At 58.0% G+C, this 11,717-nt stretch overlaps 1 protein-coding gene across 1 annotated transcript; it reads right to left on the bottom strand.

Annotated features, from left to right (window-relative positions):
- Positions 1-874: 874 nt before the first annotated feature.
- GRHPR (glyoxylate and hydroxypyruvate reductase) lies at positions 875-6,225 on the bottom strand. Its single transcript, XM_032097460.1, has 9 exons — positions 6,025-6,225; positions 5,058-5,188; positions 4,903-4,975; positions 4,352-4,468; positions 4,110-4,198; positions 3,354-3,458; positions 2,667-2,802; positions 2,185-2,315; positions 875-1,105 (listed from the first exon to the last, which is right to left on the bottom strand). The coding sequence occupies exons 1-9, from the start codon at positions 6,087-6,089 to the stop codon at positions 984-986; spliced, it is 969 nt and encodes a 322-aa protein (XP_031953351.1). The 5' UTR covers positions 6,090-6,225; the 3' UTR covers positions 875-983.
- Between the last annotated feature and the right edge of the window lie 5,492 nt (positions 6,226-11,717).

The following is an 11,717-nucleotide window of genomic DNA, read 5'->3' as shown; positions in this document are numbered from 1 at the left end:
CGCAGGATGGGCCAGCTGGACCCCAGGCTCGTCAAAGCTGTGGCTGCCCAAGCCCTGGAAGTGCCCAAGGCCAGGCTGGATGGGACTTGGAGCAACCTGGGAGAATGGAAGGTGTCCCTGCCCCTGGCACGTGGGGTGGAATGAGATGATCCTTAAGGTGCCTTCCAACCCAACCCATTCCATGATTCTGTGATCAACGGCACAGAGAGATGGGCTCCAGGCTCTAGCCCCCATTTATGGAAGTGGAACAGTGGCTGCAGGATCCGTAAGTCCCCAAAGCCCTTGAGATGTGCCCATCAGGCCTCTCCTGGCACCTGGAGGCTTGGGTCCCGCTCAGGGTCTCCTCTGCGTCAACACAGCTCACTGCCATCTGAGAAAAACGAGGGCAGCTGCAGCCAGAACCTACGAAGGGGTAGCAGAACCTTCCAGTGAATTCCAGCTTGCCATCCACTTCGGAGCCGTGCCTGGAATAGGTTATGGATACAAAAGGCAGAGGTGGAGGTTCCTGGGGAGCTGCACAAGCCTGTTTTGTGCTTTTCTTTAGACACCTCAAGCAGAGGATCATGCAGTGGCACTGATTCCATAGGACCATTTAATGTGTGGGCTGGCAGCAGCTCCTGTGGCAGCAGCAGCCTGCATGGACAAAGCTGTCACCTCTCCTCCCTTCCTGGCTACAAGCCCAGGTAAGGCACTCCTGGCCTCTCACTCTGCCCAGGAGCCAGGTTTTGAGGACAGATGCTGCTGCAGCAGCTCCTTTACAGTGGTTCCAGCATGGCAAGCATTCCCCAAACCAGGGCCAACCCCTCTCCCCCGGCCTGCTGGTACCTGCAGTGTGCTCACCACATGCCCTGTTCTCAAATAACATGAGCAGACACATTCTCTGCTGCTCTTTAATGGCTCCTCCTCAGGCTGAGGGGAGGGGGCACAGGCTGGCCCTCGACACGGCATCTGTCCCACTGCGCTGCTGGAGCAGGGTCAGGCCATCACAGCTTCAGCTCGTGGGGCATGGGCTCCCCTCGCAGCCCGGCCAGCAGGTTGTTGGCTGCCAGCACTGCCATGGTGCTCCTTGTGGCGTAGGTAGCGCTCCCGATGTGCGGCAGGATCACTGCAGGGGCAAGGGAGAGACACTGCTCACCTCTCGCACCCCCAGCAGCCCCTTCCAGGGCTGTCAGAGGTACAGGATCTGTGTAGATGTTATTTGTGTATCAATAAATATGTAATACGACTGTTAAAAGTAATGTATTCAGTAAATACACGTGCATGAATTATGTCCTGCCAGGTCTTGTTTCAGAGCTCCCAAATCTCCAAGTCCTGCAAATATTTCCAGAAAGTCTCTACTTTTATCATTCCTCACACTGTCCACTTTGAGAGCCAATGCAAACCATTAAGAAGTGAGTTTTAGCAAAAAGATAAAAGAACAGCTACAGGTTTGTATTTCAGAAAGAGACACTCAGTCACGGGCAATTCCAAATTTTCATGGCTGTCCCTATGGTTTCTTTGTGGAACATACTTTTCCTACTCTGGAAAACACTCACTCCCTGGAGGGAGCACATCCTGCGAGATACCAGCCAAGCAAACTCCTTCCTAGCCATCCTTCCTCACCTGCATCACCCTCCTCCAGAGAAGACAAGTCTCAATCCTGGATCTGCACCTCCCCACCTGCCCAATGTCCCACCTTCCCAAAGCCTGGAACTGTCCAGGTAACAGGCTGCCAGCCTAGCAGTGCTCTCAAGACCAAGACTCCTCCAGGCAAACCCAGCAGCCCACTTTTAGCCAGTGGGAAACTTTTCTAGCACAGTATGTGCCCAGAAGCCCACAGAATACCAGAGCTGGGCAGGGCCTGAGCTGGGAATTGGTTTCTCATTCATGCACCTGCTGATATCGGATCCTCCGTGAATTTCACATATCCAATGAAGAGCTATCACAAAGGTACTAAAACTGAGCTTATCTCAATGGCTTTCTGGAAAATTAAAACACTTGTTTGACATCATGTTGAGGAGTGTTTAGCCCACAGCAGCTCCCTGCATTGTAAAGTAGCCCACCTACACAAACCTGACCTGCCTGTCCTTCTGTGCACTGGCACCAGCGCACAAATGGGGACCAGAGGTCCCTGTCACACCTCTCACTGGGCCCCCAAGGCAGCACCTGCTGGGGGAGGGGTCTGACCACCCCCCGGACACTTACCGCAGTTCTTGAGGGAGAGCAGGGGGTGGTCAGTAGGCAGCGGCTCTGGTGTCGTGACGTCCAGGCCAGCGGCTGCAATCTGGCCATTGGCCAACGCATCGTACAGGTCCTCCTGGTTCACCACAGCCCCCCTGGCAAACGTGACTGGTGTCACTGCTGGGGGTCCCGCAGTCTCCCAGGGGTACAGGGTCCCCAGGGCTGCCTAAGCAGAGGTCAGACCCTCTCTGGATGTGCCGGAACCTCCCAGCACAGTGAGCTGCTCCTGCTCCAGCTGCCCACGGTGGGGGGAAGAGCTGGGTGCTCCCTGAATATTTATCTTGCCTTTGGCTCAGTCCCAAGGGGCCTTGGACAAATGTTCCCTGCAGCTGCAGCCATGAAGGCTGTATGCGCTGTCTGGACTCACAGCCCAGCAGATCCCCTGACACTCACAGCCTGGAAGGGCGACAGCTGCTCTCCCAGGCACGGGACTGGGCTGCCAGTACCTGCTTGTGTTGATGAACACAGAAGTCTTCTTCATCCTGCTGAAGAAGTCCTTGTTGCACATCCCCTGGGTGGCTGGTGTCAGGGCACAAGTCACCACCACAAAGTCTGACTCCTCGGCCAGCCTGGTGAGCGGGACTGAGAGAAGAAACAGAAACATCCCACTGCAGCCAACACCTTCCCTCAGCAAAACTCCAGGGGCAGCTGCAGTCCTCCTGCCCTGCCAGCAGGACACCTTGGTACTCATCCCGTGGGGACAGTCCACAAGACCCTCCCTTCCTCCTAGGAGCAGCTGTTACATTTTGCCCTTGTTCACTTTCTTGTGGAAATGAAACTGACAGAAAATCACCAACGCGTGGACACAGGGAAGGGGAACCATGGCAGGATCAATTGCAGCCTACAGGTCTCACAGTGGTCTGATGAACCCCTGCATGTCCAGCCTTTGCTTGGCTCGGAGGAGGCAGCCCCCACTGCCTTGTGGGGCATGTCTGGGACACGGCATTTCCTCTCCTGCTGCCCCCTCACACTGGGTACGCCCAGGAGCCCCCCAGATCCCCCAGCTTGTGCTGTCCCTCCACTGGCCCACCCTGCAGGTGACAACCCTGAGAGCAACACGTCCCTGGAGCCGTCCCAGCCATGGTGCTCTGTGACTGACGACCGACACTGCCCCGCCCTGGTGCTGTCCTTACCGAACTCAGCCCCAAACTCCGCAGCACTCTCTGGTTTCGGGCCACTGCCAGTGTACAGAAACTTCCTGACCCCAAATGGCTTCAGGCGCCGGGCAACTGCCTGTCCTAGGAGTGAGGGAGAAGGGTGTTGGGCTGCTGTGACTCCACGACATGTCGGAGGACCAGCACCCAAAGCCACTGAAGGGCTGCTGCAGTGGGATCATTCCTTCCTGGCTGCTCCCAGCCCAGACTGTGGGGGGGGGGGGGGGGTGGAGATGTTGTGCTTTGGAAAGGGGCCCATGGACACTGAACCCTTGACTGCCCTTGGGAGCAAACTGGGGAGCAAGGACAGGAATGGCTGCCTGCTGGCAAAGTCCATAGCTGGATGGTGCCGAGTGTCGCGTGGACTTTGCCACTGCATTTGTTTAACTGCAGGCCTGCAGGAGGTACAGGTTGCTGCAGGGATTGGAGGTGGTGAAAGCACATAAGCACTTGAGGCTTTAAGGCTGAGGCACCAGTACAGCAGCTGGGAAAGGCTCTGCACAGCTCCCCTCGCTGTGCTCATGGAGTTTAACCAGGTGAGCACCAAGACACCACCTTGGCTGAGTCACGGAGTCCCAGAGCAGTCTGGGGTGGAAAAGACTGCAAACACCATCTCATTCCAACCCTCCCACCTCCAGCAGGAACACCTTCCAGTAGCCCTGGTTGAAGGTGAGGCTCCAAACCCATCCTGCCACTGCTGGAGACACAGAAACCTGCTCTCTGAACTGCACTTACCTATCCTGCCCAGCCCGATGATGCCCACTGTGCTGTCGGACAGGCCATATCCACACATCCATAGGGGCTTCCACGTTGTCCAGCCACCACTGGCAGAGAGAGTGGGACAGGAACAGGTGTCATGGAAAGCTGTTCAGAGCCCAGCCCAGGTGCTCGGTGTGAGCTGCATGAAGCCCTGGCCTCGGCCCCTTGTCACCAGCCCATGTGGCACAGCTCTGGGGCTACCCACAGTGGGCACTCACCTCTTCACCTGCTCTGCTGCCTCTGGCAGACGGCGGCACATGGACAGCAGCAAGGCCACAGACAGCTCTGCGGTGGCGTCGGTCAGCACGTCGGGGGTGTACCCCACGCGGATCCCCCTGCCAGGCCAGACGGGGCTCTGGGGCAGCCTCGGGGTGCTCCCCGGCATCTGCAGGCTGGCTGCCAGCACTATGCCTGTCCCAGGTATCCAGGGACATCCTTTCGGCTTTCAGCCCTCCTGCCACACCCTTTCCCCAGGTTGTCCTTGCCTCACCCCAGTACCCAAATGCTCCTCCAGCCCTGGCAGGGTTGGGGTGACCCCAGCCATGATCCAGCCGTAGGGGGGTGCAGGTAGCTGACCCTGTCCAGCCCCACGCTCTGTGAAAGCCCACCTGCCAAAAGGGACTAGCGGGATGTGGGGTGTGTTGGGGAAGGGGTGCAGAAGTAGGGAGAGGGTATGAAACATGGGGGGGGTCAGAGCAGGCGGAAGGTTGGAGCAGGAGGTGTCAGAGGTGGCGGGGGACAGAGCAGGGGAGGAGAGGGGCAGCATTACCGCTTCTTGATCTCGTCCAGGGCAAGGTGGTCGAAGCCCACGGACAAAGTGCTGATGACCTTCAGGTCGGGCCCTGTAAGACACGATCGGCGCTGCCGTGCCTGTCCCGGGGGCCCAGGGGAGGGGGGTGGGGAAGAAGGGGGTCCCGCACGCACCGGCCGCGTCCAGCACCTCGCGGTCGATGCGGTCGGAGAGGAGGCAGAGCAGCCCGCGGGTCCCCGCCACGCCCGCCAGCAGCTCGGCCCGCGGCACCGGCTCCTCCGAGTCCCACTGCTGCACACGGCACCTGCGGCGGCACCGCGCCGTCACCAGGACCGGCACCGGCACCGGGACCAGGACCGGCACCGGGACCGGCACAGGGACCGGCACCGGGACCGGCACCGGGACCCGCACCAGGACCGGCACCGGGACCGGCACCGGGACCCGCACCGGAACCCGCACCGGCACCGGGACCGGCACCGGGACCCGCACCGGGACCAGCACTGGGACCGGCACCGGCACCAGCACCGGGACCCGCACCGGCACCGGGACCGGCACCGGGACCCGCACCGGCACCGGGACCAGCACCGGGACCCGCACTGGTGCTGCTACCGAACGGCAGCGGGACCCGCACCGGGACCCGCACCGGGACCCGCACCGGCACCGGGACCGGCACCGGGACCCGCACCGGAACCCGCACCGGCACCGGGACCAGCACCGGGACCGGCACCGGGACCCGCACCGGGACCAGCACCGGGACCGGCACCGGCACCGGCACCAGCACCGGGACCCGCACCGGGACCCGCACCGGCACCGGGACCGGCACCGGGACCCGCACCGGCACCGGGACCAGCACCGGGACCCGCACTGGTGCTGCTACCGAACGGCAGCGGGACCCGCACCGGGACCGGGACCGGGACCCGCACCAGCACCGGGACCGGCACAGGGACCCGCACCGGCACCGGGACCCGCACCGGGACCAGCACCGGGACCGGCACCGGGACCGGCACAGGGACCCGCACCGGGACCAGCACCGGGACCCGCACCGGAACCCGCACCACCACCGGCACCGGAACCCGAACCAGCACTGCTACCGACCGGCACCCGGACCCGCACCGGGACTTGCGGCGGCCCCGCGCTCACCCGCTCGCCTGCGTCAGCACCCGCAGCCCTTCGGCCGGGATCCGCCGCGTCACGAACACCGACATGGCCGCTCCGACCGCCGGGCCCCACCGCGCCCCCGCCACCGCCCGGGACAGCCGGGACAGACCGGGACAGAGCGGGACACCTGGGACAGACCGCGACAGACCAGCAGAGCCCGGAACAGCCCGGAGCAGTCCACCCACCGCACCGCGGAGCCCCGCCCCGCCCCGGCCCCGCGGGGTCGCGCACGGAGCTGTGGTCGTCCCTGCACCGGAAAATGAGGCTCGGGGAGACCTTGTGGCTCTGCACAAGTCCCTGACAGGAGGGGGCAGCCGGGGGGGTCGGGCTCTGCTCGCAGGGAACAGGGACAGGAGGAGAGGGAACGGCCTCAGGCTGGGCCAGGGCAGGCTCAGGGTGGACAGCAGCAGGAATTTCCCCATGGAAAGGGTGCTCAGGCCTTGGCAGGGGCTGCCCAGGGAGGTTTGGAGTGCCCATCCCTGGAGGTGTCCAAGGAAGGGCTGGAGGTGGCACTCGGTGCTCCGGGCTGAGGACAGGGTGAGGATCAGTGGTGTCAGAGTTCTTTTCCAGCCTAATGGATTCAGTGCTGTGCTATCCACATGCATGCACACACACCCGTGCACGCACTCTTACACACACACACACACACACCTGTGTGCATAAGTACACACCTGCATATATGAGTGTGTACACACGTCGGGTGCTGTTTTGGCATGAATTCCCCCACACAGCCTCTGGTGGCAGCTTTGGGGTGTCCCAGAGGCTACAGATGGGTCAACTGCTGCCTCTCACTATGCTGAACAGAACCTGCTCATTAATTAACCCAGATTTAAATTGTCTGGAGACCTGATTCGTACACGTTCTGTGACTGCAGGTACAGGGCAGGGAACCCAAGGGAACTCCATAGTTAACACACCCATGTTGCCTCTTGGAATGAGCACAGAGACAGACAGGTAAAGACAACACATTTGTGGGCAGAGAGAACATGGAGTTGGAAGTATATATACCAGAATATTGCTCCATGTGGGATTTGTTCTGCTGCTCTGGATGGGATTTCCCTTTATCATGATGTACCATCAGCAGGCTGTCAGATTATGCCAGCAGAATTGGTTTTATTTTTTAATAATTGCTTGAAAGTTTATTTTATGCTGCTGAGCTGGGTATCATCCGAGCCGACACCTTATCTCCCTCCCTGATCAGGTAGGGATTAGTGTCAGGAGTACCTGCTCTCCAGTGTGACACCTCCAGGCTCGTCCTGCTGGGGTTTTCCAATTCCTGCTTCCCAGTCCCAGTGGATGTGGTGGAGTCACTCCCTCAGACACTTCAGCAACCTCCAAGCTGTGGGCCAGTGCCCCCAGTGGCACAAGGGAGATGGAGACCCCCAGAGAGGGTTTATTTACAAAACAAAGTGTGCAATTCTGGCCACAGCATGATTTTATCACTTAAAAGCACCTGTAAACCATCTCCTTCACCGTGGCTTCAGCCCCCAGCCCTTCAGTCCCTCTGAAGGTGAGGTCATGGTTCTGTGCTCCTGCACTGCATCTCTCAGGGGCCCTTGGCAGCAGAGCCACAGGGTCCCCCTGGCTCTGGACAACTACCCCTTGTTTCCCTTTTTGGTGTTTTCTGGATAAAACCCACACACATATGTAAATGCCTAATTCCATTTGCACCTTGTGATTTGTTCCAGGCAGACCTGACCGTTCCAGCTCCGAGAAACTGAAATTCTTTCAAAGAGAGCTGGAAGGGAGGGAGAGGAATGGGTAATGGGACACCCATTACCCTCCCACACCTCTCCACCACCCAGGTGTGGCTGCCACACCCCTACACTCCCTTTCCCCCTCTTGCTGCCAAGTGGGAAGGACACCCTCTCTGGTACAGCTGGAGTTTGACTGATGTCAGGGTGGGACAGAAAAAACCACCAGCTTTCCCTCTATGAAGGGCAACACCAGCCAACCCAGGCAGAGATGGCAGCTCTCCAGAGGATATGGGAGTGTGGAGGTGTGACAGCCCCTTGCAAAAGGCCAGAGAATGGTTTGATCTCTGCCCAGCCATCCCATCCCATCCCATCCCATCCCATCCCATCCCATCCCATCCCATCCCATCCCATCCCATCCCATTCCATCCCACTTTAACCCATGCTATCGCACCCTGTCCCACCCACCCTGGGTTTTGAGGAGGAGCTGTGGCTCTCTAGGGTGTGCAGTGATGGAGGCTGATTTCCTGGCGATCTATGCAGACTGGATGGGAGAAGCCCTCAGGACTGGTGATGGGACCAAATCCGGCCGGACTCATGCCCACAGTCTGTCGTCCCCTTCCCAGAGCCTGTTTGCTGGGATCCACCCGGTTAATCGGTAATCTGCTCGGGGGCAGGACTGCACTCCCATTCCAGAATGTGCTGTGGGTTCCCAGGGACAAAGCTGTGTGCGAGCAGTGGTGCTGGGGAGGGGGAGCTGGGGACCAGCAGGGCCGTGCCAGTGGCTCCATGTGCCCCTCACCCCAGCGAGTGGGTCCATGCTGGTGTTCCCCCCCAGCGCCCTTCAGCCATCCTCTCATGCCACAGGGCAGGGGCGGGATGTGCTGCTGCTCCCTCCAGCACCTTTCTCCTCTTCACCACCCAAGCAGGGGTGTCTGTGTCCCTCCTCCCTACCTGCTCCCAGATGGGGTTCCTGGCGCTGTGAGAGGGATGCCAGGAGTGCTGGCTGGGCAAGGGTGTATGGCCGCTGCCTGGGTTTATTCCTGACAAAACCAGCAATCTTTGGCAGGAAGGGGCCACTCTGAGCTGGAACCAGCCAGCCTGGCAGCACCACAGTGCATCCCCAGCAGTGTGGGACCTCACTCATCAGCCTTATCACTGCCTCACCATCACCCACTGTCCTGGCGTGAGATGAATCGCTGGCGGACTATCGTTCTTCCCCATGAGGCTGGGAGAGCCCCCAGTGCCCGGCTGGCCCCACTGCTGTGCCACAGAGCCTGCATTGGCAGGGCTGGTGTAATCCTGCCACCCCCACCAGTTCCTCGGGCAGAGGGACCAGAGCAGCACGTGAGGGACGCTGCCCACCCAGCTGGGGCCCGAAACCACAGAGGCTTTTCCCACCCTGTCCTCCTTGGAGCATCCTTCTTGGTGCTGCTCCCACTTGCCTTGCTGTGCTCACATCCCTGTGTCCTTGCTGCACCTGTGTCCCCTGTCGCCCTTACTGTGCCCACATCCCCAGTGTGCCTGTGCTCCCCTGCCCCTGCTGGACCCTGTGTCCCTGCTCCACCCGTGCCCCTCTGTGCCCACGTCCCCGTGTGCCTTGCTGCCACCTCAGGCCCTGACATGCTCAGCATTCCACCAGCCAGGTGAAATCCCACCTTCACTACAGGGCAGGAGAGTGCTTGGGCTGTCAGACTGTTGCCACAAGGTTACATTTAAAGCAGTTGCAGAGGTTTCCTGTAGGCAGGAAAAACATATTGTTCCCATTAGGGATTTCAACCACACTGGTTTCTTTAATGCTCCATAAGGGATAGCTGGGATTTTGTATCTGGGAGCAACTGAAATGATGCTATTTTAAGGAGTGATATTTTAATGCTCTCCTAAAAGAGGCCTTTAAAAGAAGGCTCAAAGCTCTGCCTGGAGTGAATTCACAGTGGCCATATATCAAACTTATTGCCCCATGCAGCCTGTGGGATGAGAGCTTGTCCGGGACAACTGGTGAATCCTATAAATGGGAATAAACCCAATTGCCAAAACACAACTTCCTCTTTTTAATGCTCTCAGTGAAAGCCTAGCAGTATGCTTGGGGCAGTACCTGCGGCAGGGCAAGGGGGAGAGGGACAAGGCGCACCAGAGGAAAGCAGGACGAGGATAACCACAGAGTATTTAGACAAAATGCAGAAAAAAGGCAGGCAGATGGCATGAATATTAGTGCATGAAAATGACTAGCACTCTGAGAATTTCCCAGTGTACTTCTGACTGGTTTGGGCTTGCTTTTATAATTAATTTATGGAAAGCACTTAAATTGGGAATAAACACAATCTCACAAATCCCTCCTAATCTCTGCCTGTATTTTTGAAATGATACCCTGAAGGTATAGTTCCTCACAATGATTAAACTGCTTTTCTTTTAAAAATTAAAAGGGACCTTCTCCATGTGGTCATGTGCTGTGTGAGCAGCCAGGCCCACACTCTGACCCGCTCTAGATGCAATATACTGTTGGAAGTACTCGGGTAGGGCATTTCCCCATTGGACTGCTGGATGCCAAATCTGCCAATATTTCCATTTTGGATTCATGTATTTTAATGCAAAATATGACCCAGTGTGTTGTCAGCCTATGACTCAGAAGCACTCAGCTATTAGCATAAATTTAGAAAGCTCCTTGAAAATGAAAAGAAATGTATTTAATTAAGTGGCTGCTTTTCCCTGTTGGTGGAAGCCAAGCTCTCTTTGTGGGTGGGATGTGCAGAAGGTGCTCGGGGCGGCGCAGTGCGAGCAGGAACCTCTGGGGTGACCGGGTGGATTTGGGTCTCTGGGTGCAGGCAGAGGCAGTTTGGAGCAGCCCTGCACACAAGGAGAACCCTGGGGAAATACAGGCTGTGCCCTGTGGCTGCCCTACCTGGACTTCAGATGCTGCTGGCCCTGCTGCGGGTGTCAGTGAGCTGGTTGGGCCTTGTGTCCCTCTGCAGAAGGGAAGAGCAGTGAGGGGCAGAACAGCACGGCGTGGGATGCTCCCCACTGTCTCCAGTGGGATATGGGTCCCCAGGGTGCTCATGGCTGTGGGGTTGTGTCCAGAAAGGGTCCAGGAGTGACAACATGAAGTTTATTACATGGCTAATTGTGCTTCAACATGGAAATCCAGGTAAGAATTGCCCAGGGCACACCCTTTGGTTTGGCCTGTGCAGCTCAGTCATGCAGAGGAGAAGCTTTTTCCTTGTTTGCTCCAGCAGCCTCTCCATGTAACAAGTAATGGAAGAACACTGTGGTGCTGGGGAACTCCTTCACCCTCACAGACATGGGGACACGGGGAAGACTGCCCATCTGCAGCCGTGGGGTGGCTGGCCTGCACGTCCTGGATGAGTGCTCCCCATTCTGCAGGCTGATGGGTGTGCTCCTGCAGCTCCAGGAAGGACCTGGGACAAGGACACACGGGCGACAGGAGAAGAGGCTGGCAGGGGATGATGCTGTGGTGCCACCACAGAAGCCACCAAAGGCATGTGCCTGGGACCTCTTACTGCCGGGGGGTGGCCAACAGCCTGGCCAGGAGGGCAAGTTTTGTCAGTGCCACACTCGCTGTGTCCCTGTGCCAGTGCTGGGCAGAGTCCTTGTGACACTGCTCCCCATGGTGCTGCTCTCCACTGCACATCCCTCAGGGTGCACCTCCAGCTTGCCAGAGTGGGTCTAGAAGCTGGATTGGTTTTTGCAAATTCTGTATAATATATATATAATATAATACAATAGATATTGCATATGTAAGATCTATTTTCTAGGGTTATTTACTTCTCCCCTGCTGCAGTAGTTTGTTCCATCACAACCTTCCCAGAGTTCTGCATGCTTTTTTGCTCAGCATTTCCCTTCTACACACAGGAGTGATAGGTTTTAACACAGCTTTTCTGTTCTTTAGGGAAAAAGAGAGAGAATGTGAAAGACTGAATGGGATCTTTGTTTTCAAAATAATGCTGCAGTAATTAAAATGCTTGGA

This window comes from Corvus moneduloides, chromosome Z (assembly GCF_009650955.1).
Source record: "Corvus moneduloides isolate bCorMon1 chromosome Z, bCorMon1.pri, whole genome shotgun sequence".
NCBI lineage: Eukaryota > Metazoa > Chordata > Aves > Passeriformes > Corvidae > Corvus > Corvus moneduloides.
Note: the sequence above shows the minus strand (reverse complement) of the source record. Positions and strands in the feature narration are given on the sequence as shown.

Bases quoted from the DNA above. Each gene is read 5' to 3' on its own strand.
- GRHPR (XM_032097460.1), bottom strand. From the start codon at position 6,089: ATGTCGGTGTTCGTGACGCGGCGGATCCCGGCCGAAGGGCTGCGGGTG. The intron at 2,803-3,353 runs GTAAGGACAGCA...TTCTTCTCTCAG, and splicing joins GGAGTTTGGGGCTGAGTTCG to TCCCGCTCACCAGGCTGGCC. The intron at 1,106-2,184 runs GTAAGTGTCCGG...TTGCCCCTGCAG, and splicing joins GCTCTCCCTCAAGAACTGCG to TGATCCTGCCGCACATCGGG.